At 37.6% G+C, this 26,539-nt stretch overlaps 1 protein-coding gene across 4 annotated transcripts in view; it reads right to left on the reverse strand.

Annotated features, from left to right (window-relative positions):
- LOC125279609 (IQ motif and SEC7 domain-containing protein 2) overlaps positions 1–26,539 on the reverse strand; it is a 95,259-nt gene that overhangs the window by 59,685 nt on the left and 9,035 nt on the right. For 2 of the 4 annotated variants that reach the window (XM_048209479.1, XM_048209480.1), the window contains exon 2: positions 25,523–25,552. The exons of the other annotated variants lie outside the window; for them this stretch is intronic. In XM_048209479.1, the coding sequence (XP_048065436.1) occupies positions 25,523–25,552 (30 nt within the window). The remainder of the gene's footprint in view (positions 1–25,522; positions 25,553–26,539) is intronic. 4 annotated transcript variants of the gene reach the window in all.

Raw genomic sequence — 26,539 nt, forward strand, 5'->3', positions numbered from 1 at the left:
TCCACAAGGTTTAGGAGTGTGTTTATGGGAATTTTTGACCATTATTCTAGAAGCGCATTTGTGAGGTCAGGCAGTCTCTGCTCTAATTCATCCCAAAGGTGTTCTATCGGGTTAAGGTCAGGACTCTGTCCAGGCCAGTCAAGTTCCTCCACACCAAAATCACTCATCCATGTCTTTATGGACCTTGCTTTGTGCACTGGTGCGCAGTCATGTTGTAACAGGAAGGGGCCATCCCCAAACTGTTCCACGAAGTTGGGAGCATGAAATTGTCCAAAATGTCTTGGTATGCTGAAGCATTAAGAGTTCCTTTCACTGGAACTAAGGGGCCAAGCACAACCCCTGAAAAACAACCCCACACCATAATCCCCCCACCACCAAACTTTACACTTGGCACAATGCAGTCAGGCAAGTACCATTCTCTTGGTAACCACCAAACCCAGACTCCTCCATCGTATTGCCAGACAGAGAAGCGCGATTCGTCACTCCAGAGAACACGGCTCCACTGCTCTAGAGTCTAGTGGTGGCGTGCTTTACGCCACTGCATCCGACGCTTTGTGTTGCACTTGGTGATGCAGCTGCTCGGCCATGGAAACCCATTCCATGAAGCTCTCTACGCACTGTTCTTAAGCTAATCTGAAGGCCACATGAAGTTTGGAGGTCTGTAGCTATTGAATCTGCAGAAAGTTGGCGACTTCTGTGCACTGTGTGCCTCACCATGCGCTGACCCCGCTCTGTGATTTTACGTGGCCTACCACTTTGTGGCTGAGTAGCTGTTGTTCCCAATTGCTCCCACTTTATTATGACACCACTAACAGTTGACTGTGCAATATTTAGTAATGAGGAAATTTCACAAATGGACTTATTGCAACGGTGGCAACCTACCACGGTACCACACTTGAATTCACTGAGCTCCTGAGAGTGACCCATTCATTCACATGTTTTTAGAAGCAGTCTGCATGTCTAGGTGCTTGATTTTATACACCTTTGGCCATGGAAATGATTGATTGATTCAATGATTTGGAGGGGTGTCCCAATACTTTTGGCAATGTAGTGTGTGTATATATATATATATATATATATATATATATATATATATATATATATTTGGGATGGGACGGTTCAGATTTCTCACGGTTCGGTTTGTATCACGGTTTTAGTGTCACCGTTTCGGTACAGTTCAGTATGTGCTAAGAAAATAAAAACAAATAATCTAACTACAAGACACAGCACAAATAAATACATGAGAGCTAAGATAGAAATAAAAATAAACAATGCTTTACAGGGTTTTTCAGGTATCTAACAGCTTTCAGGTACAGAAATTGAATAAAGTAAATAATTGAATAATTAAATAAAATTGAAACATTATTGAAGCTATTCAGTCAAGAGTGATTTCTTTGTGCTTAGTCGTTCAATTAACATTAAAACACATAGAGCAGGAATATTAGACTGCTGTCCCTTTAAGACATAATTCAAAGATCCAGTACACTGATACTGATACACATGAGTTGTCTGTTCATTTTTCTCCTAAGACATAACCTACCATGTTTGATAGGATACTCGCTAACATGGGCATGTTGACATCATTTTTGTGTGAATTTGTCTGTTTAGGTGCAAGACTTTAAAGAGAATTTGCGCAAGAGAATTTACGCGAGAGTATTTGCGCGCTTCGGATGAGTACACACACAAATCTCCTCACAGCGCGCACCGTTTCGTGTCTTACGGATGAATGTTTAAACTGGCAAGGTTTAAATAAGTTTAGTTTAAACATAGATAGCAACGTGAGATGTTCAGGTCTCACCTGGGCTTGCGCGATATCAACACCCGAGTGATGACGGCATAAATGTCTGGCCATAAGAGCTTTCGGCACGTCATTGATCATTTGTTTACAAAGAGTGACTGTTTTGTCCATGTTCTTTTGATCATCGCTGTTGTAACGTTTTGGGAAACTAGAATGCACATCCATCGACTGAAACATACATTAGCCAAATAATTTAAAATAAAACTAAATATAAATATTTTAGGGAAAAATTTAATTTGAAAAATGTTGCCTTGGCAACTAACTGGAAAAAAAAACAACAATTTGAAGCACTAAAATGACTAAAATAATGACTATAAATTATAAATAATATAATTAATTAATAAAAAAATAATAGGGACAAAATTAATAAAAACATTAATACAGAAAAAAAGTCACACAAAAGCCTTCCAAAAACATCCAAGTATGTTTGATTGCAATATATAATGCTCTTCTGAGAAAATAAGTATACCGAACCACCCAGTGAAAACCCAAAACAATACTTCGTGGGTCCTTATCTTTCCCTCATTCTGTGGGTGTTAACATTGCCTTTAAACACTGATCTGGGACTAACTGGGTTATTTTGCTTGTACAGGTTAGTGCTGCTTTTGGATTAGTGCAAAACACAACGTCTACCCAGAGCCCATCTGTTTCTATTTGGCTATAAAGGGCACTTGAGTGATAAACATCAGGAGATATAGCCATTTACTGAGAGAATAGAAGCTATCCATGATCATTCCCACATACAATTAATAAACAAACAGGCAGATGGCACAAACAAATGAGACAAGAGTAAATTAAGCTCGATTCCTGATGCAGTGGCTCCAGCGGCGGGAAGAGAGCAAAACTGCCTTAAGAGCAATAGGGTGGCATGGATTCATTTGTTCAATGTTACTCATTTAGAGCTTAGAGAACTGGACTCTTCTCTCTGTAGTTTGAACAAGCCATAACCACCACAGCAGGATTGTGCACCATTCAGTTTAAACTGAACTTTAAGTTCAGGTTAAGTTCCTTAATTTGAACTAAAGCAGCAAATATGATGCAGAATTGCAATTGAAAATTGAATGTAATGGGGATGTTGAAATTAAGAGCTAATTTTCAACCAGTTCAACCACAGGAATCAGCTTAGTGTTTGAAAACATGTGGAAGGTGCCACAACGGAGGTACGTACAAGTATTGTTATGAAGGTGTCTGTTTTTGATCTTTTTGTATCTGTTTTTTAAAACTGTACTGTTTATATTTTTATATTTATGTTTAAAGATGCCATCGAATTGAAAATTGAATTTACCTCGGCATAGTTGAATAACAGGAGTTCAGTACATGGAAAAGACATACAGTGAGTCTCAAACTCCATTGTTTCCTCCTTCGTATATAAATCTCATTTGTTTAAAAGACCTCCGAAGAACAGGCGAATCTCAACATAAGACCGACTGTTACGTAACAGTCAGGGTGTACGCCCCCAATATTTGCATATGCCAGCCCATGATCGAGGCATTACACAAGGGCAGCCAGTATTAACGTCTGGATGTGCACAGCTGAATCAACAGACTAGGTAAGCAAGCAAGAACAACAGCGAAAAATGGCAGATGGAGCGATAATAACTGACATGATCCATGATATCATGATATTTTTAGTGATATTTGTAAATTGTCTTTCTAAATGTTTCGTTAGCATGTTGCTAATGTACTGTTAAATGTGGTTAAAGTTACCATCGTTTCTTACTGTATTCACGGAGACAAGAGCCGTCGCTATTTTCATTATTAAACACTTGCAGTCAGTATAATTCATAAACACAACTTCATTCTTTATAAATCTCTCCAACAGTGTAGCATTAGCCATTAGCCACAGCACAGCCTCAAACTCATTCAGAATCAAATGTAAACATCCAAATAAATACCATACTTACGTGATTAGACATGCTGCATGACGAACACTTTGTAAAGATCCATTTTGAGGGTTATATTAGCTGTGTGAACTTTGTTTGTGCAATGATAGAGTCGAGAGCTTGGGAAGGGGCGGAGAGCGCGAGCAATTAAAGGGGCCGCAGCCTGAATCGGCGCATTTCTAATTATGCCTCAAAATAGGCAGTTAAAAAAATTAATTAAAAAAATGTATGGGGTATTTTGAGCTGCAACTTCACAGACACATTCAGGGGACACCTTAGACTTATATTACGTCTTGTAAAAAAACGTTCAATGACACCTTTAAACATGTATCACCGTGGTCTTGCGAGGCACATTTCATTCCACTGTATGTCTCCACAAATAGCAGAATGACAATAAAGCTCACTTGAGTTTTTCTGAGCACATACCTGCGGAAAGAGGCACCTACTAACCGCATACAGAACAGAAGCCAAAAGTCTGGACAGATGCACTGTAAAACAAACATCACTTGCTTTCTTTTTCCTTTAGAGAATTGAAGCAGCACCTTTCCTCCAATGCTTGACTACCAATATGGCTCCTTTATATTCCATACCACATAGTCCAGACTCCCCAGTCCTTCTGCTGTGTGCTTGAGGCCCAACCGTTGAGACTGCAGCACATCCATTTAAAACCGCTTCTGCTTGTCCTGTCTGTCACAGGCCAGCTCTGTGCACTGAAGTGATATGAGAGATCAGATCCCAGCGGCAAGTGTGACAGCAGTAAACACACAGCTACCATTTGTGTCCAGGCTAGAAGAAACTCTCCGTAGCCCTTTCACACACTGGCTTGAATGTAAGTTACCTCACAGGATTTAGATTTGATGACTGTGCAAAAGCAAATCCAGAGGGAGAGAACCTTGTTGACGGTTCCTGGATGAGGAACATAATTATCCACAATATAAATTAACGGATATCATTAAATAATGGATAAATTACCCCAAAATACACTCGGGTTTGTATTAATGGGTGAACAAATAATATTTTAATAGTATTTTTCAGCTCCATGTGCTCAAGAGGCCTGTTAAACACATTTGCCCTGGGTGCAGTGATTTTATTCATTTTGCATACTAATATATTCAAATAAGAACACTAGATCTAATATATAAATCACTGATGCCTCTTGATGCTTCTTATCTTTGATGAAACCCTTTTAACCTCTGTTGAGGAAATGTTGTGGTCATCTTGGATTACATTCATAGTGCTGTTGAGGGTTTCGTTCATCGATTTTCCCCATTCCTTTCATTTTCTGTTGCCCTGAGGTTGTATTTTCCGGTTCTCACCCTTCCCCCCTCCAAAGCTGACACTTCCTTCATCTCTCTCACTAAGACTTTAATCAAATTATCCCACCCGACCTTGCGTCCAACTGAGGTGACGCAAACAAACTCAAGCACATCAACACAGTACAATCAATCAGTCAGTCAAACTCAAATACAGTTTGCTTGTTTTATCCAAACGCATTCATAATTTGGACGTATCTCAGCTCTTTAATGATGTTGCACTTTTGTTATGTGTGTACTGTATACATATTTTAAAATGTCTCACAGTGCCAGTTCAACCCCAGGAATCAGCATAGTGTTTGAAAACATGTGGGAGGTGCTACAATGGAGGTTGTTATCGGAAGGCATCTGTTTTTGATCTGCTTTTATTACTTACTGCACGTTAAATGCCAGAAGATGCCTTCGGAAAAACTCATCATTTATATATATATATATATATATATATTAGGGCTGCACGATATATCACATGAGATTGTCACGCACATTTCGTCAGTAAAGCCGGTCCCCTGATTACCGCTAAATCGCCATCACCTGCTTTCAAATGGAGCGGCATTTAATAGACAGAACCGTACAGAACTGAAAAGCCACGCAATATCGCGTTCATTATCGAAGGTGATTCATCTGCGATATGAACGCGATATTGCGTGGCTTTTCAGTGATCTACGGTTCTGTCTATTAAATGCCGCTCCATTTGAAAGCAGGTGATGGCGATTTAGCGGTAATCAGGGAACCGGCTTTACTGATGAAATGCGCGTGACAATTGCATGCGATATATCGTGCAGCCCTAATATATATAGTTCACCCAAAAATGAAAATTCTGTCATTAATTACTCACCCTCATGTCGTTCCAAAACCTGTAAGACTTTTGTTTATCTTCGAAACACAAATGAAGATATGTTTCATGAAATCTGAGAGCTTTCTGTCCCACCATGGACAGCCTACTCAACTGAAACTTTGACAAACGAAAGTCTTATGGGTGTGGAACGACATGAGGGTGAGTAATTAATGACAGAATTTTCATTTTTGGGTGAACTAATACTTTAAAATTAAAATGAGACAAATGTAGTCTTTTAATTTAATTTAAAAAAAAAATACATGACCACATTTTAATCTGGATCATAGAGCATTTATTCAGTCGCTTTCATCATCATCATCAGAAGCACCATCACCACCACATCACCACCATCATCAGTAACATTCTTATAATATTCAGTAATATTCTTTAATATATCAGTTTTATATCATATCCATTATCATTCATGTAATATACATATATCAATGAATGTTCCACCTCCATTGGAAAGGAGTAGGAATGATGTTTCAGTATTTACAGCATGTAAAAGATAGAGAGACAGAGAGAGAGAGAGAGAATAAAAATAGTAAAGAAGGGCTCTTTCATGTGTGACTCATCGCATTCATTCCCGCTGTGAGCGCTAAATACAGGAACACGCTGACTGAAAGCATCAGGCGAAAGATTCCACCACTCATCTCTGTATTAGCAGTGAAGTCGTGTCATTTCCAGCCACCGTATGAGAATCACGGCATGGTTTAAGGGGAGGTGCTACAGGCATACATGACGTATTCGGTTGGATGCAACACGTCATGTTTCAGAATAAGTACAGAGACCAAATTTAAGATTTTGCTGCTGTAATGATACTTCTATAATGACATTTTTAGAAAGGTTTTTTTCTTTAATATTTATGAAGGATTTGTCTTCTAGCAGCATATTTTTTTGACATACATATTTATTCACTTTTTGACCGACAGTTTATTGATGACTTATAGGGTTAGTTCACCCGAAAATAAAAATTCTGTCATTAATTACTCACCCTCATGTCGTTCCAAACCCATAAGACCCTCATTCATCTTCAGAACACAAATTAAGATATTTTTGATGAAATCTGAGAGGTATATGACTCGTCCATAGACAGCAAAATAATCAACACTTTCAAGATTTTTGTGGGCAATAACAAAACAAAAATAATGACTTTATTCAACAATCTCTTCTCTTCCCTGTCACTATCCTTACGTAGTTGTCGCAGTAAGCACAGTGAAGGCTTCCGTGTTTTGTGTCCGAATACTGGCTCAGTATTGGCAAGACAAAGCTGATCATGTGAGCAGCACGACGCATGCGTGTGATGCTGACGCAGGATCTGGCCAATAATGAGTCGCCGTTCTGACGTAGAACCCGGAGGTGCTGGACGTAAACAACGTGAGAATGACACAGAAGAGAAGAGATTGTTGAATAAAGGTGTTATTTTTGTTTTGTTTTTGCGCACAAAAAGTATTCTCGTCGCTTCATAAAATTAAGGTTGACTGTCACGTCGACTGTTTTAACAATGTCTTCAGTACCTTTCTAGACCTTGAAAGTGTCGATTATATTGCTCATATACCTCTCTGCTTTCATCAAAAATATCTTAATTTGTGCTCCGAAGATGAACAAAGATCTTACAGGTGTGGAATGACATGAGGGTTAGTAATTAATGACAGAAATTTCATTTTTGGGTGAACTAACCCTTTTTTTTTTTTTTTTTTAAAAAGACATTTTCTACAGTATATCCCTTCTATTATATAATGCTAATTTGCACCAGGGAGTAAAGGTTTGATATAATAAAACTCCTTGATTTTGCATATTTAATAAGATGATGCTTAATTTGCATATTTGAAAACTTGGTCATTTTAGGTTTGTTTTTTGTTTTTTTCATATGACAAAAGTTTAATTGTGATAAGTCACCTGTAGTACACCCCTAGATCAAAATGTTCCACCATGATACGAGAGGCTCCTTTAAAAGTAGCACACCGCTGCAATGACTGAAGGACAGAAATCACTGGATAAACCAGCGTATATGAGCCTTCTCCCTTCAACTCCATTCTTTCCGTACTTAACAGCTTCCAAAGACATCCGAAATGCTGGTACAAGTAAAAACAATTAAGCCTCCACAGAAACAATAAAAAAAAAAAAAAAAAAAAGTATCAGTCACAACCATGAAAGAGTTTAAAAAGAGCAATGACTTTTTAGAACATGCATTAGAGTTCGAGAAACTCTTTTCTTAATATCAGTTTATGCAGTTGAGTCTCTGAGCAAGTGGCAACAATGTCATTGTCATCATTCTGTCACAAATACATGGGCATTTCATAGTCACACATCTGGCTAATGTGTCTTCTTGTATTTCTCAGTCCTTTTGCAATCCTTCTCATGAAAGATATTTGGTTCATGCAATGATTCCCCTCACCTTTCTTGCATTAGTTTTTTTTATATGACCTTAACATTCCTTTTCTAACTGAACAGGCAAGGAATCGTTATCTTATTTAAATCATAAAAGCTAAATCAATTTTCCTAAGCAGTTCATTTATGTATGTACTTTGTGCGTGTCGTGTCCAGGATATTGTCAGTACAATTACATATTACGAACAAAACACTACAGTTCCAGAATATCTCTTCATCCAAAACAATCTTGGACACTTTCACCAATGAGGTGAGAGCGTTTCTGATCAGCCAGCTGTGACGGCATGTCAAACTCTATGGACATCTAGCTACTGGAACCATCGCACCAGAGCGATGTGATCTACAATAGTGCCAAACGTTTTGCTTACGTCGTATCTTATACCTGAGGTACAGTAAGAAGTTTACTATAACAATATCTCAACTACTATACCTGGATAATTCAGTGCCATTTTTGAGGATTCATTCATTGAAGCAGGCAGGGGATTGAAAAACTTTGATTAGATTATGAAGCACCGCTTAACCCCTGTTGCTGTTACTGACCTACATCGCTAGACTAACATGCCAACCAGGCCTTTTTCTCTTTCAATGTGGTCCGTATAGTGTCCTGCACTGCATTGCGTTTCAAACGTTGACATTTACATGTATGTACAGAGTCACAAACTTTAGTCTGAGTTTGTAGAAGTGGGATGACGAACGGTTTGGCTTTGGATTGTTAAGGTGATAAGCAAATGCCAGTAAACAACAGTACAAAAAGACACAAAATGTCAAGAAAGCGAATCAAAAAGAACTCTGAGGAATGACAAATGGTGGTCGGTGAAGCTCCACATTCAAATATGGCTTTGGAGAGGCTTGCTGTCATGCTGGGCCTGATATAGACGCAAAAGTATTGTAAATCCTTAATTTTGTTGGGAAACTTTGACAGTCGGGCCGACAGACAAGCATCTTTTTTTCTCTCTGTGGGGAAACGGAGGACAATACCGAGAAAAAAAAAAAAAAAAAAAAAAAAAAAGGCATATCCTTTCTTTTGACACTAAATGTGGGAACAAACACAATACATCACAGACCATACTAAAGTTACACAGGCGTTTGGCAGACGAGATACAGAGGCCAGAGAACACATGGAGGAAAGACAAAAGCAGAAACCAAAGAGAAGCTGATATCACAACAATGAGAGGACCGAGAGACAGACGGTGGTGGAGAAAAGGGGACCATCTGCTTTGTTTTCTTTTCTTCAGGTTGATCTTCCACTTCAGATCTTCTCCAGTATGTCCCCTTATTAATACTGTACAACACTGGTTTTCATTCCCTTTCGCTCGTTTCAGTCACGTACAGGATGTTTGTCCATTTCTGAGACGTGGTAGGATGCAGATGACATGCTAGTGCAAAGGATCTTTTTGTATTTTGTTTCATAGGTTTCAGTTAAATTAAGACCAGCTGCATTTAGGCTGCAGATTCAGACGCACTTGGTTCAAGTTTAGCATCCAGGTGATTGACAAGCACCCCGTATAGTTTTGTTGGAGTGGGCAGAGCAAAAGTGGGGGATGTAGTCAGGGGTGGGGCCAACAAGTCTGCTGGTTACCTAGAGGAGGGGCTACTGCACTCAGAGGCGGGGCAACAGAACTGATGGGCGATGTCGTCGTCCTCATCCTCTCTAGGGTGCGGCAGAAGCGGACAGAGAGTGAAAAGAGTAAAAAAAAAAAAAGTTTCAGATAAGGAGGAGATGTAAGAACAGTAAAGAGAAGGAAGGGGGGTGAATGGAGCTGGAGATGGGTTGTTATATATATTGCTGTATATAAATCCAGTAACATTCACTCTGCAGTGCTGCAATTTCAAATTTAGAGTCATTTGCTTGTAAATTAGAATGAGAGTGCCGGAATGACTTTTGGAAAGGGAGTCAAAAATGGGCGGGTGTGATGTCACTAAATATATCGGCATACCGGAGGAAACCGAGCTCATGAATATTAATTAGCTCGTACTGATATTGCTAGGTAATTTTCCTAGACTGTCAAATTATGTTCATGAATTAATATTCATGAGCCAAGGCTTCGCCTCGGTACTATTTATATATTGGCATATGCAGATGTGCATGAGTTCCACACGGACTTGGAATTGAGATACAATACCAAGCAATTTTCATGTATGAAATATCATATAATATTATAAGCTAATAGAGTGCTGCAGGAAGTCCTAAATAAGTTAGCATTTGTGTATCTCTGTTTTCATCGACTTTAAGTCAGTGGGTTTTTTTGGATGGGTTCTTGGTTAAATGGCTGAATTAAAGGGTTAGTTCACCCAAAAATGAAAATTCTGTCATTTATTACTTACCCTCATGCCGTTCCACACCCGTAATAGCTTCGTTCATCTTCAGAACACAAATTAAGATATTTTAGTTGAAATCTGATAGCTCCGTGAGGCCTGCATAGGGAGCAATGTCATTTCCTCTCTCAAAATCCATAAAGGTACTAAAAACATATTTAAATCAGTTCATGTGAGTACAGTGGTTCAATATTAATATTATAAAGCGACGAGAATATTTTTGGAGCACCAAAAAAAAAAAAAAAAAAAAAAAAATCTAAATAACGACTTATTTAGTGATGGCCGATTTCAAAATAATGCTTCAGGAAGCATCGGAGCACAGATGAATCAGTGTGTCGAATCTGCTGTTCGGAGCGCCAAAGTCATGTGATTTCAGCCGTTGGCAGTTTGACACGCGATCCGAATCATGATTCGATACACTGATTCATTTATGCTCCGATGCTTCCTGAAGCAGTGTTTTGAAATCGGCCATCACTAAATAAGTCGTTATTTTGTTTTTTTGGTGCTCCAAAAATATTCTCGTCACTTTATAATATTAATATTGAACCACTGTACTCACATGAACTGATTTAAATATGTTTTTAGTACCTTTATGGATCTTGAGAGAGGAAGTGTCATTGCTCCCTATGGAGGCCTCACGGAGCCATCAGATTTCAACTAAAATATCTTAATTTGTGTTCTGAAGATTAACAAAGGTCTTACGGGTGTGGAACATCATGAGGGTGAGTAATAAATGGCAGAATTTTTATTTTTGGGTGAACTAACCCTTTAAGGTCAGTAGTTTCAAGCTCAAGATATTTTCATGTTTTAATCTATGACATTAAATAAAAGGCGGTTGCTAATAAGTGGTTAAATGGGACAACAGATGTTGTCGGAAAATGAAATGTCATTACACAGAACAGGCAAATTCAACTACTCACTAGTCTGCTTTTACAGCCTCGTTGTGTTAATAAATACACTTTTGTAAACTATTTTAACCCAAACTTTTTAGATTATGACATGGTAGTCATGCAACCGTGGTATAGTTCCTTTAAAGATTAACTTTTGCTTTTTAAATCTGGCGATTGTTAGTTAGGCTTCAAATTTCAAATTATCTTGATGAAAAAATCATGCAAGTATCATAAACTCTTGTTGTTCACAGAGATAATTTTCTGCAATAATCCAAAATCCAATGGAAAAATCCTTTCGGTTTTTAGTCGATGAAACAAGGGTGATGCCAACTTCCAGGTTAGCCTACAAATGTGTCATCAATGCAGCACTCCATGTCAAAATATTTAATTATTCTGGAAATCAAGTATGAAGTAGAGCTCATGTCGAGATTTTAAAACTGAAAATGATTAATGAGAATTTAGAAATATTTTTTAATAGCACACTGATTGGGAATTTCTTTACATAAACAAATAATCTGCTAAAATTGCTCAGATATTTTAATATTCACTAACAAAGATTAATTGAGTTGGCTAAAAGTCAATTCCAGCACCTCTGATTCAGGAACTGTCTTGTTTGCAGGGATTCAAACCTCAACTTCAATTTTCACAAAATTTTGTGTGTCTTAGTCCTTTCCAGCAGGGGGCAGAATTGTAGTACAAGCTGATTTCAATCACTACAGTTCTGCCAACAAAACCCCACTGACTTAAACATCACCAGTTTAACTATATATATATATATATATATATATATATATATATATATATATATATATATATATATATATATATATATATATATATATATATATATATATATATATATATATATATATATATATATATATAAAAATAAAAGATGCACTAGATATGAATGTTAAATAAAGATATGAAAATAATATTGGCATTACAGTTCAAACTGTATTTTCTAGGTATCACAATAATCTAAAATATCTTATCTCTCCATAATCTAAAAAAACAAAGTGAAGTAAAGCAATGTGCACAAATACATGCAACATGGAATCATGGGAGAAATGGCTGATTTGATGGAGGAGGAAAGAGACAGTGTGAATCACGCAGTGACAGAGTGTGAGGGGTATTAGGTGTGTGTGTAGGCAAGGGGGGGGGGGGGGGGGGGTTCTGCATGCACTTTTGTCTCCACCTCTGTGTGATTCATGTTTAATGAAGCGGCGGAACTACATTTGAAGGAGCATGTGAGGATGAGAGTGTACGTTGGTGTGTGTGGAGGATTATGCATGAGGTCATTTGTGACTGGAGTGTGGACCAAGGAGACTGAATCTTATTCAGAGATGTGTGTGTGAAGGGGCACTAATGCAAATTTAAAGGGGCAGCGTGTAATTTCTGTGCTGTTAGTGGAACAAAATTGCATTTGATTAAGTGAGTTGTCTTAACCAATGCATGAGTGGGGGCGGGGCTCTGTTTGTCGTTAATTTTGCCATTCCATTTAGAGGCACAGAAATTACACACTTAAACTTAAATGACTTATCTCATTAATCACAAAGCACATTTTAGTTTCAAATAGTGGTAAATAAAAATTGAAGTGGCCCACAGGAGTTCAGATCTCACTAGGTTACTTGCAAGGTCATTTAATCTCCAAAAAGCCATAATTCACTTGCTGTTGGAGGCAAAAGCATTATTCAGTTTGGACGAAGGAATTATGGGTAGTCAGTTTTGAGAGGACGGCTCTCCTGTTACTTTCTGGAGAGGTGGGAGATGAAAGGTGAGCGTTCGGACGTGAATGATGGGAGACACTGAGGTTGTGGAGGATCGGGTGAGCGGGTTATCGAGAGGGGAAGTGTGGGCTCAGGCCCTTACCTTGCCTGCTCCGGGTGCCGGGCAGGGGGGAGGGCGCAGGGCGGCTTGGGCAGAAGGAGCCGCGCGGGGCAGCAGTACTGGTGGTGGGTGGAGTGGCTGTTTGCGGTCAGACTGGTGTGGACAGAGGTAGAAGCTGGAGTAGCAGTAGAGGAGGTGGAAGAATTGGTACGAGTAGAAGAAGTACTACAGGTGGAATAGGGTGGTGACCTGACAGAGAGAAAGAAAGAGAGAGAGGAGGAGTGGAGAGAGAAAGAGAGAAAGAGAGAGGAAGATAGAGATAGGCACAGGAAGAAGAAGAGAGAGAGAGAGAGAGAGAAAGAAAGAGAGAGAAAAAATAAAGTCAAGAAAGAAACAAAAGATAACAGACAACAAAGACAGCCACATGCATACATTACAAACACTTTAGCAGCAGCAGTACAGGCATGGTTAGGCAGCGTTATGCAGAGTTATGAAGCGTTATGCAGACTTTTTTCGAGCTGTGGAAAGTTAGGTGCAGTCAGGCAGAATATTTAATGAAGATTAAGATGGTTTATGTAGAGTTATGTCAAATTACCTGTATAGAGGAGTATTACAGCGTACAGACCAGGGCTGTGTCTCAATCCGCTCCCTTGTTCCCTATGCTGTGAATCAGTATATCGAGATCACAGATTCGTCCGCTAAACATTGGAACACCGATGACACGATCACCTTATGAGGTCACGCATTAACTGAATTTACCGACAACATCGCAAAATGGCATTGCGCATCTTCATGTAGCTGTTAAAAACACAGTGCCATTTGGAAATATTCGCTTGCATTTAATCAAAAAAAAAAAAAAAAAAAAAAAGATACATTTTTATACATGAATGGCATCCAGACATTACATAAACAAATAAAAATAAATCCAATAAAAAATAAAAAAATAAAAAAAAATAAAAAAGCACATAAATAAATAAAAATAATCATAATAATAATCATGGGTATATGTATTTTTTAAACATTCCTATGATGCTGATAGGATTTTCCCCCTTTTATGCAAAGGTATGAAAATAATAATTAAATTTATTTTAAAAGACAAGACTTTTAAATAATGCTTTAAAATTTAATGCTTTAAAAATAATCTCTGTACATTTACACCCATCCCCGAATCAGTAATCTGGTTTTTGTGGTGCTTTCTGTTTGAATGCACTGAAACAATTTTGTCAACCCAACTCCCAAAGAAGTGCACTTAATAGTGAACTACTGAGCGGACTGAGACACATCCGAGGTGAAAGGCAGACTTGTTCTCCACTACATTGCAGCTTGAGCGAGAGCTGTATAAGCTACACTAGTCAAAATCAATCCACTGAAGACTTAATTTCTCTTGTTTTAACAGTTTATATAATTTATCATTCAACAAACCCGTTAAGCCAAAAAACAATCCTTTTAAAAAGTTACATACAGATATCCATGCACTTATTTGTCCTAAAACAAGGATGAAAATGTGATTCAATTAAACCCAATGAAAGGATTCAAGTCTTACAGAGAAATTAGATTTGAAACTTTATGAAATCTCTTTAACTAAAAACCCAAGACTTGGGTTTGACTTAGGTCTGAAAACAAGAATCTGTCAGAGCAAGAGTAAATCAGGATTGCTTAATAATCATGAGTGGATAATAGTGCCTGATATTCAGTATTAAAATCAATATCCGTGAGTCTTTATTCCACAATGGAGTTCTGTCGTGCCAAAAAAAATGACAAATGGAATGAATTTATCTGTTCAAATTAATCATCTGTAGTACACAGTGTGCCACCAAACCACATGCTTTAATAACAAGTGTCACAATACAATTATGATCCTGCAGGTTTGTTTGGTGAAGAATGTGTGTGACTGACCCCTGCTGGCCAATCACAGGGGTTCATTTAAAACACAAAACAACATTCACAACTTCCATGGTGTGATGTATGTAATGCATTTCCAAGCCAAAACAAGAGCATAATGGGGTAATAATGTATGGCAGGACTATGATCATTCCATACTGACATGAAACTTATGATATCATTGGTTAACATAACTTTTACCCTGCCCAGGCAAGATCACCAGAACAAAAAAAACCATTTTAGGCAGAAAGTTATGTTTATATTAATGTTTTTTTTTTGCACTGAGGAATCATGCTCATTGAGACCAGACATTTACAAAGAATGTACTGTAAATACTGTCAAATTTGATTTGTTGGATTTACATCCAAAATGAGCTTTCTGAGCAAGTAGTGAAACTTTACCAAATCAATACCGAATTACTTTTTTTTTTTTTTTTTTTTTTTTTTGCAGAAAATGTGACAACTATATATTATCATACTATAACAACTTAGGTATTTAATGATCAACTGAAAGTACATTTTTTTCTTCATTCTTGAACAGCAGGGAGTCAGTCAGGCTAGCATTAAATATCAAGAAAAAAAAAAAAAACAGAACAGACACTTCAACACCACCTAAAGCTCAAGCAGACACAGAACACAGTGACTGACACAGACGAGAAAACAAAGAGGGAATTAATGGACTGGTATGAATAGAGGGAAATGAGGGAAGGATGAAGGAAGGAAGAAAAGGAGGAGAGAAATGGATAGATATTGTGGCCTGAAAGAAAAGGATGCAGAAGTATGTAGGGAGATGGCACGAGTCCTCAGAGTGTACTGGGGTAAAAAGGCCAGAGATGAATCTGTGGACGTGAACAGGGACCTCTGAGAGACCTTTACGCTATAGTACGTGCAACAACACTTTTTAAAGGTGCCAAAGGTAAAGCTGAAGTGTGTCATTTTCTAGTTTCACCAAACTTAAAAGCAAAAATATTGATTGTTTTCAAACAGGTCTCCCGAACACTCCCATTGGTTGCCCAAACAGATAGCCCCACCCCAAACTCACTCCATTTGCTGAGCCGGTTGCTGTGTGCAGTTGGTCTGGATTCTCAATCAAAAAGTTTTGATAACACTACAGAGACCGATGTTTAACTTGGGAAATCCAGCTATAAATGAAGTGGGGTAAGAGTGTAAAAAGACATTTCCTTTCAATTATTTTCATTTCCATCAGTTCTGTGTTTGTGGTTTCCTTCATTGGGAAGAATTTCTAAGCAGCACAGTCGCAATGTTTTGGTAAAAATCCAGCTGGGACAGTTGTTGGAAATGCGTGCGCACACACAGTGTGTCGAATCCTCTAGGGAAGGACTGTATTGGTACATGACCTCTAACAAGCCCTTTCCTCAACTGCTCTTTCTCTCTTTCACACACACACACACTTTTAAAACTCAATTTTGCTGCCCGGCAACAAAAAAAAAAAAAGAAAAGCAATATGTCCCCATGTGTCCGTTGCCATCACGCCTGTATGGCCACCTTAAAACCAGCTGACATGCCCCATCCCACTGCAAAGGAGAGAGAGAATGCCTCATCACACCTCTTTCGGTGAACAAGCACCTCAAGAGCTAAACCCTGTATTACCATCTTCTGCTGCTTTGCAAGTCTCTCTGGACTCATCTGGAAGGGGTGATGCAAGTCGAGGGAAACATGGTGCGGCCACTAACAGACAGAGGCAGATATCGCACACTGCTCTCTTCTGATTTTAACAAGCACTGCTATAGTAAAATCACATGAATTGAAAAGACAATGAACAATAAAAAAAAATTAATTAAACAAGACAATGCAAATGTTTCATTTGTCAGAAAACAAGGTTCAAGGGTCGATACCAAAATTTCAGTGGCCGATACCAACACAAGCAAAATATCATGATGTCTCAATACCAATATCAATTTCAATACCACATATTTTTCATAAAATCCGATTGCTCAGTGAGGCCTGCATTGCCAGCAAGACAATTGCTGCATCTCATTTCGGAGGCTGCGTCCTGCGGAGGTCGCATTTTAAAGGCTGTATACGTCAGTCTTATTTAAGAACAGTAACCATAATAAAATTGACTTATTTCTCGTGAGGAGTAAAATACAGTTTTAAAATAATTTCTCTTACTTTGCAATCTAATGGTTATTTTTCTTAAATGAGACCGCCTCGATGACGTATGCAGCCTTCAAATGCGACCTCCGGAGCCTTCCAAATGTGAGACAGCGAATTAATACTTTCAATGCTTAGAAAGCTACTGAAAACATATTTTAAACAGTTCGTGTGACTACAGTGGTCCAATCTTAATGTTATGAAGTGTCGAGAATACTTTTTGTGCGCCAAAAATTTTTTAAAAAATAATAACGACTTTATTCAACAATATCTAGTGATGGGCGATTTCAAAACACTGCTTCATGAAGCTTCGAAGCTTTACGAATCTTTTGTGTCGAATCAGTGGTTCGGAGCGTGTGTCAAACTGCCAAAGTCATGTGATTTTAGTAAACGAGGCTTCGTTAGGTCATAAGTGTTTTGAAATTTCAATGGTTCACCACTGGGGGGCGTGATTTTGGCAGTTTAATACACGCTCCGAACCACTGATTCGAAAAAAGATTCGTAAAGCACGAAGCTTCATGAAGCAGTGTTTTGAAATGAGTAACTAATGCTTAATTACTTGGAAGCAACATTGACTCAATTTGTTCCAAGTAATTCTAAAAAGTGTAAAGTACAGTGGTTCTCTCTTTTTCTTGTCCATATTGTTGTATGTTTTAATAACAAACAGCAGCAAGACTTAGAGATCACATTTAACCTTGAATGCACAAATCTGATATTCTGACATCCACTATTTTTTGTCCAAAAAGTATAGTGTTAATAAGACTGCCATTCTAACCAAAGAGTGCACCATTCACATGCACAGCCAGAAAATAAAAGTTTAAAATTTGTTGACATCCTTTTTTGACATAGACTCCTGACATCCCTTGATGCAAATGATGGAGCTGTTTTGTGTTGAGTTTTTTTGTGTTTGATAGGATGTGGGAGTGTTTATGTGTGAGCAAAGAAGGCTCATTTCCTTTGTAATTCCCTGCATGTTTTATTAGCCTGTCAGCTGCACTGTCCTCTCTTTTTACACATTACTCCGTCTCTCACTCCTTCCTTCTTTCAATTACTACCTCTGTTCTTCTTTCTGCATTTCTCTCCTCCTCCATTTTTGCCTCTCCCTCTCTCTCTGTCGCCCACACAGTCTTTACACATAAACACATTTGTGATAACTCACCTCGTTCCCCCAGCAACACTTCTACTGAAGCCCACAAGGGAAAGAGAAAAAAGAACAAGAGAGCACTTCTGTGACTTTGTGACCTGCTTGAACAAACTAGCTGTGGCCAAATACTCTGTCCTGCAGCGATTGTGCAAGTATATACTAAAGGTTAAGAGTAGATAAATCTCTTTAATGAATTTGTTAGGATTGTGTGAAAATGTTTAACACAAAAAATGAAAATTCATGTCATTACAGACCTGTAAGACTTAATTTCTTCTGTTAGTTCATCCAAAAATGAGATTTCTGTCATTAATTACTCACCCTCATGCCGTTCCAAACCAGTAAGACCTTCATGCATCTTTGGAACACAAGTTAAGATATTTTTGATGAACTCCAAGGGTTTCTGAACCACAAATAGGCATTCATGTCTGTTCTGAAGATGAACGAAGGTCTTACTGGTTTGAAACAACATGAGGGTGAGTAATTAATGACAGAAATTTCATTTTTTGGGTGAACTAACCCTGTAAAGGAGACATTTTACAAAATGGAAAAGAGCATCCTGAACATTTATTTCCTACCAGAAGTCTTCTGAAGTCACATGATAGCTCTGTGTAAGAAACAGACCAATTTTTTATTTTCAAATTATTTTAGTCATATTTTGTAGTTCAACACCACCAGTCTCCCTTCACTGTCACTGCATAGGGAAAAAAATTCATACAGGTTTGGAACAAAAAGTATTCTTTTCGCTTCATAACATTAAGGTTGAACCACTGTAGTCACGTCGACTATTTTATCAATATATTTCTGGGCCTTGAAAGTGAGATCTCAGATTATCAAAATATCCTAATTTGTGTTCCGAAGATAAACGAAGGTCTTACGGGAGTGGAATGGCATGAGGGTGAGTAATTAATGACAGAATTTTCATTTTTGGGTGAACTAACCCTTTAATCTTACAGGCCACATCTAATTTTCATAACCCATGTTTTAGTTTAGAAATTTGTGGAAACACTTCCACTGTTTTGTAGACTTAACATTCAATACCCAGGTACACTACAGTTCAAAGGTTTATTATTATTATTATTATTTAAATTATACTTTTATCTAGCAAGGATGCATTAAATTGATCATGTGACAGTAAATACCTACAAAAAAAGAATATATTAAATACAGTAAATGTTGTTCTTTTGAACTTTCTATTCATTAAAGTATCCTGGGAAAAAAATATCATAGATTCCACAAAAACATATTAAGCAGCACAACCGTTTTCACCATTGCTAATAATAAGAAATATTTTTTGAGCACCAAATCAGTATATTAGAATGATTTCTGAAAGATCATGTGACACTGAAGACTGGAGTAATGATGCTGAAAATTTAGCTTTGTCATCTCAAAAATATATTAGATTTTAAAATATATTAAAACAATTTTTTTTTAATTCTAAACATATTTTATATTACTATTTTATAAATGCAACCTTAGTGTCCATAAGAGACTTCTTTCATAAACAAAAAATATATATATATATATATATATATATATATATATATATATATATATATATATATATATATATATATATATATATATATATATATATATATATATATATATATATATATATATATATTACCAAGCCCAAACTTTTGACCGATAGTGTACAGTAGGACATGTTGTACAGGCTGTTCTTCAGTCCCTCACAGCCTCATTTTCTTTAGTGTAAAATTAAACATGACTACAGTCTATTGACTGTGAACTCAGTGTGTTGAAGCTGAGGGCTATCACATTAGCTGAGGTCAGGGAAGATGGCCCCACCGTGCCCGTACAGACCTGTCAATGCGATTTTACTGGCTCACACACTTCCTTTATCACCGAGACACTCCGTTTGAGCTGGTGGAATATGTCATAACTGTTCAGGTGGGCTGTCAGTTTCACTCTGCATAGTTTAGTCATGAACAAAAAGCATCCATCTTCATTTCCTGATGATGCATTTCTGTCGATTTCTTCAAGTCATTCAGTATTCTGATGGGAAATATGTCTGTCAGTTAAAGTGTAATCGACCTGATAGTGTGCTCAGAGGCTGAAGCTATGAAAGTGCATATTAAATTCATGGTTGCTTTTCAGCTGGAGGCAGAATGCGAGATAATACTACAGAACGTTATTTGGTTTCGGATAATTATCTTGATACATCTAGCAATTAAATTGTGGGTTAATTTTGACCTAATTTGGACATCAAGTTTAAAGGGATAGTTCACCCAAAAATGAAAATTCCGTCATCATTTACTCACCCTTATGCTGTTTCAACCCTGTATGAGTTTCTTTCTTCTGTTGAAAACAAAAGATGACATTTTGTTGAATGTTGGTATTTTTTTCCTTACTATGGAAGTCAACGGCTACCGTCAAAAGTCTGGTTGCAAACATTCTTCAAAATATTTTCTTTTTAGTTCAAAAGAAGCAAGAAACTCATACAAGTTTGGAACATCATAAGGATGAGTAAATTATGAAAATTTTCATTTTTGGGTGAACCATCCCTTTAATATTGACTATTAACATGAAAGTGTAAACTTGTGTAAAAGCCTGTTTGTTGTGCATGTTGACAGATCCAGGAAACCAAAAAATCCTGAACGGATCCTAACAGACATCAAGTTGGCAGCATAGTGTTGTTCTTTTGGGTCACTGCTTGAATTCAAAGAAACTAGGACAAAATTAAACACATTGCAGCATACACAAATATATGGTCTGTCCTCACCACAGGTCACAGGTAAATATTCTCAGCTGTCCCTCCCTCGGACAACCCTGCGTTCTGCTGAATGTTTGATAATAAAATTTTGCACACACAAACTTCAAGCGCTGAACATACAAAACACACAAGCTGACATTTGGTCCCAACCAAAGCATCAGTGGTCGACCCTCATTCTTCAAACGCGGACAATTCTGTTTTGTCACTCCACAATATAGGCAAATCTGTTATACAACTGTTCACAGAAACAATGCCATCCCTGAAAGTGATTATTTACTAATGAAAGAGCTGCAATATATTTCTACCCCTCAGAGACATTCAAAACTAAACTTGAAAGATAAATATGTACTCAAGGGCTGCGCATAGTTTGCGTTTAAAGAAAGCTCCAGAGATTTCCACGAAATAAGAGCATTTCTCGCATCCCTTGCATGTTCATTTATTTAATATTTTGGCTTATCTGATAATGCTAGCATGTAACACTTCAAGCTACATTGAACACACTGCAGTTTTTTCCCCCACAGGGAAAGCAGGATGAAAAAAACAGTAATGCAAATAATAATAATAATAATAATAATAATAATAATAATAATAATAAAAAGCAGCAAATAATAATAATAAAAAAGTAATTCTGCAAAGTTCAGAAAGTTAAATCTAAATATTTAAAAAAACGAATAAAAATTACAAAAGCACATAACAATTACTTAACTGAAAATGTATAAATAAAAGGCAATTTGAAATTTAATAGACGCTATATACACAACGGTTTACAAATAATACTAAAAAAAAAAAAAAAAAAAACACAAAATTTGTCAGATTTCATTATAGATGGGTTGCATGACCTGCCATAATCCTCAAAAAATAGAAATAAAAATATTTAAAGTTAAAAAAAAAAAAAAAGAATCATACTTATGCTGTATATGAATTTAAAATAGGTAAATTTTCCTATTTATAATGTGTCATGTTATTATGCAGTGCTGTATGTTTTGCACATAGCTGGACCCTGGTAGTTCATGATGGTCAAGAATAACATAAAAATAAAAAACTTAAAAGTACATTTCAGTTTTGTATGATAAATTTGGTACAGTGTTGGGTCACCATTTGAGTCCTAAAGAGAAATGACAGTGCTGAACAGCCATGTCACACTCGCACATTACACTGGAATAATTATGGTGCTGTTAATTTTAACTAAAATTAATAAAAAAATAAATAAAATTAAAACAAATTGTTTTCATTCTAAAGTGAAGGTGTTTTGGGTTCAAGTATGTGAGAGTACAATCACAGGTTCATGGAACTGATTTTCCAATGGACCCAGAGGTGAGTTTATTAGGTAATTCTACCAACTCTAACCTCCAACATAGAGCACCTTTAATAGCTTGACTATGTAAGTTTTTGACTGTACTAAAGCATAAAAATACCATAATATGTTTGCAGATATTTATTAAACATGCTGAGTTCACATACTCATTTCTCTGAAAACCAATGCTACAGCCAGTTATGTTACTTTGAAATTTGCGTTCCATGTAGGAATTTCTGTTTTTGTTTTAGTCTGTGCAAGACCGCACGTTGCCAATTTACCAAATATTATTTCGCCACCCCGGGTTGCCAGTTGGCAGAAAACACATGCAGTGAATTGCAGCCATGGAAGAACAAACTGGGTCAGAGATCACAGATTCTACCTGACCTAAAAAGCCTCAGCATCCATCAAAAAATCTCTATGAACGGGAGCATATTAAAACGCGATATAAACTCATCATAAATCAATAAATCAACTAATTATCTTACAGCAAGTCTCCTCGACTTCTAATGTCAGATGAGCTCGCTCCCGTTGCGTGTCCTCAAACTGGCAACCCGCGAGAGCGTCGAGTCTGAGGAGGAGGGGGCGGGGCAAACAATATTTTGAATTTGTACTGCAGTACCCATTTCAACCACTAGCTCTCATTCTTACATAAAGCACCTTTAAGCTAACTGAAATATTGTTAATAGCTTAAAAATGTATTGCTTTGAAATGGAGAGCAGACACTGATGTGCCGATTGGATTGTGATTGTCAGAGGTTTGCAACTGTGTACCTAAGAGAAGATCACATTCAATGAGGGGCAGGGGTGAATTATGACTCGGTTTCCACCGAGTGGTATGGTACAGTACAGTACAGTATGCAATTATTTCAGTTTCGATTGACAGAAGTTGTGAATTGTACCAAAATACCAAATCATACCACTTTTTTGGGACCCTTCCTTTGGGGTACCTAGCACAGTAGTCCAGTACCTAAAGGGTGGAGCTAGACTCACTGCAGAATGTTGATAGGTTGACAGAGAATCATCACTTGCGCGTGCTACAAGGGAAATGAGACACGAGAGGCGCCATTTTTTAAATATCAGTTGAAACAATACTGTTGCAACACAATGTTGGTGATGATGATCGCTACTCTCTGGCATAAATCACGCCTATCAAGTAAGGGTACTGTTGGCAGTGAAAACGCAAGCCAGATCAGTGTATACCGTCCCGAATCACAGTGTAATGTACTGTATTGCTTGGTGGAAATGAGCCATTAGTTGATTTAACCGTTTTGTATTGCATCTCCCATTCCATTCTTTTTTTTTTTTTTTTTAATGTGTGTTTTTTCTCTTTGTGTTTTGTCTGATGTTCGTTGTTATTACTGTTGTATTTGAAAAAAGCAAAATCAATTTATCCAAAAAAAAAAAAGAAAAAAAAAAGTTGTTAATAGAAATAATGCTGTATTAAAATAAAATGAAAAAAAAAATAAAAAAAATAAAAAATCAGTTGCCAAGTTTTTTGCCAAGTTTATAATACTAAGTTGAAGTATTAAAAGTAATAAAATTAACTGAAATAAAAACAAAAGCTAAAAACCTAAAATGTTAATAAAAAAAAAAATATATAATAAAAAAAAAGTATATATATATATATATATATATATATATATATATAAACAATTAATACTAAAACAACACTACTGGAATACACTGGTTCAAATGCTCTGTACTAAAGAAAGTGTGAAAGTATTACATCATAAATCCAGTTCCAATGCAGCGTAACATGCACAGCTCTAGGGCTGGTGGTTGAAAGCAGCGGCTGATGCCCTCGGGGGCTGAAGTGATGCATTGCTGCTGACTGCGGACTGCAGGGGCTGCTGGGGTGGGAGAGCAGCTCACGGCAGCCCCGCAGCAAACCTCTGCTACCAGTTATTTCCATGCTTAGCCCAGCAGAGACCAACCCGCGCTCGCGTTCATGCCTCCGCCGGCTCAGGAAATCAGGTTGAGCAGGAATACGAAAGCAGTTTCATTAATTATTGCAACCTTGCATTAGTGTTGTAGTGACAAACAAAAACAAGTATGATTCATCGCGCAATGCATAAACTATGTCACATTTATGAGAACGTATTACTGCGATTTAACAATGCAGGAACAATTAAATTCACATCCATAACGCGATGCGACTCGTGAACCAAGGACAAAAGCATCAGGAGAGTAATTATAGTGAAACGTGACATAGCAGCGGCCTTGTCCTCAAGCACCGTTCATCGGTGTCCTTCTGCTGTGTGTGTAGGGAACACAAATACATGCACACTCACACACATATACACTTCTAGGCACACTAAAAATGCACAGAATGGGTTCTGTATTACACAAGCAACTTTTTTGGCAATCCAGTTCATCTACAGGTGTTGCCATGACAACCAATCATTTATCCTTCAGATCCCCGGCTCGTGCCCATGGTGAGGAATCGTCATAACAACGCCACCGAGAGACTCCAAAAATCACAGATCGCTCTCATATCAAACCCAAGGCATCAACACACACACAAAAAAATAAAAATTCCCAACATATCAAAATCCAGCACATTCTTGCCATTTGACCTTTTTCCCTGCACCCACTAACACTCCTACATGCAAAACACACGCACACAGCTGGGATATTACTCATGTAACTTCTGACTAACCACTGACGCCCATGTTCGCATTCACTATATGGGCGAATGCAAACGACATGCATATCAATACCCATTAACATACTCACACTGGGCATATTGGTCACTACGGCAACGGCTAACAGGGAGACTTGCAGCCAAGTGACGATAATTCTCGATTTCCAAATGATTTTCATCCCTCTGTTCTGATGTTCTCACACTTATCTCTCAGTTAGCTCACAGTGCTGTTCTTCTGCTAAACCTGCTCCAGATGCAAGAGCTCTTTCATACAGCGAAGCAATAAGTCATAAGAAGCAATGGCATGTCCCACATGCATTCAGGCTGCCCTAGATAGAACAGGCCTCTGTCACTTGACGAAGCGTGCGCTACTACAGGAGTCAGAGAGTGCACTGTGGAGGAGGAGGAGGAGGAGGAGAAGAAATGGAGATTAAATGAAAGCGTGAACACAGACCTGTCTTTGTTGGAGGAGTCTCCTTCTGGCCTGTGGATCCAGTGGAAGAAAGAGTGAGAGACAGACAGAGAGACAAACAAACATGGAGACACAAAGAAAGTGGAAGTGTCAGTAATGTTATATTGTTGAACACATACACATACAACAATGGAGCAAATGTGAATTGATCTTGTGCAGGGAAATGATTTTGAATAATCACAAATATCAATGATTTTCTCAAAAGATCCACTTGAAATCCCGATTGACTACAGTTCTTTCAAATCCATACCAATCATGGATAGAAGGGGTGGGAATGAACAGTTTTGTGAAAACTAAAAATAAATAAATGTTCTTGCCGTGAGAATACCAATACAGTACCATATCAACTATCACCATATTTTGAAATGCATCATGGCTAGAAAACCCACGTTACTTGGGCTTTCTTAAACAGAGTCCTAACCAGACAGGTTTACAATGACAATAGGGGCTTTCGCACTGGGTAGTTATATGAACTAGCCACCAGGGCAGTTCCCCGAGGACTAAATGTTCTCTTAGGGCCATTTTCCAGGTTGCATTCACAACGTCAGTAGGAACTCTGAAGTGAAATATTTTTCTTAAATATATACATGAATGTATGTTTATTTATATATACATAATAATTAAACACAAAACACACATATATTACATAAACACAGACTCTTATTTTGTACACGATAATCACGATTATCGTTGAACAGCCCTAGTCATGACATTCGTGATAACGGAGATGGAATGTAGATGATGAAAGTTATGCGATGAAAAGTAAAAAGGAGGGCTAAGAGACAATCTTCATGTTTCGCTTGGTCCCATTTTTCCGGTGGTGTAAAGGTTGTCAGCGCCTGGACTTGGGCGTCAGTCCATCAATCACTGTTTTTTTATAATGGAGTTTGTTTGTGGAGTAAACTGTGTGCGTTTACACAGCTTTTTAATGGTGGGTGCTGTTTCATATGGCATGCTTTTGACCAATCAACATACACTTATGTCACTAGTAGTTCCTAT

Source organism: Megalobrama amblycephala, linkage group LG12, assembly GCF_018812025.1.
Source record: "Megalobrama amblycephala isolate DHTTF-2021 linkage group LG12, ASM1881202v1, whole genome shotgun sequence".
In the NCBI taxonomy this organism is placed as follows: domain Eukaryota; kingdom Metazoa; phylum Chordata; class Actinopteri; order Cypriniformes; family Xenocyprididae; genus Megalobrama; species Megalobrama amblycephala.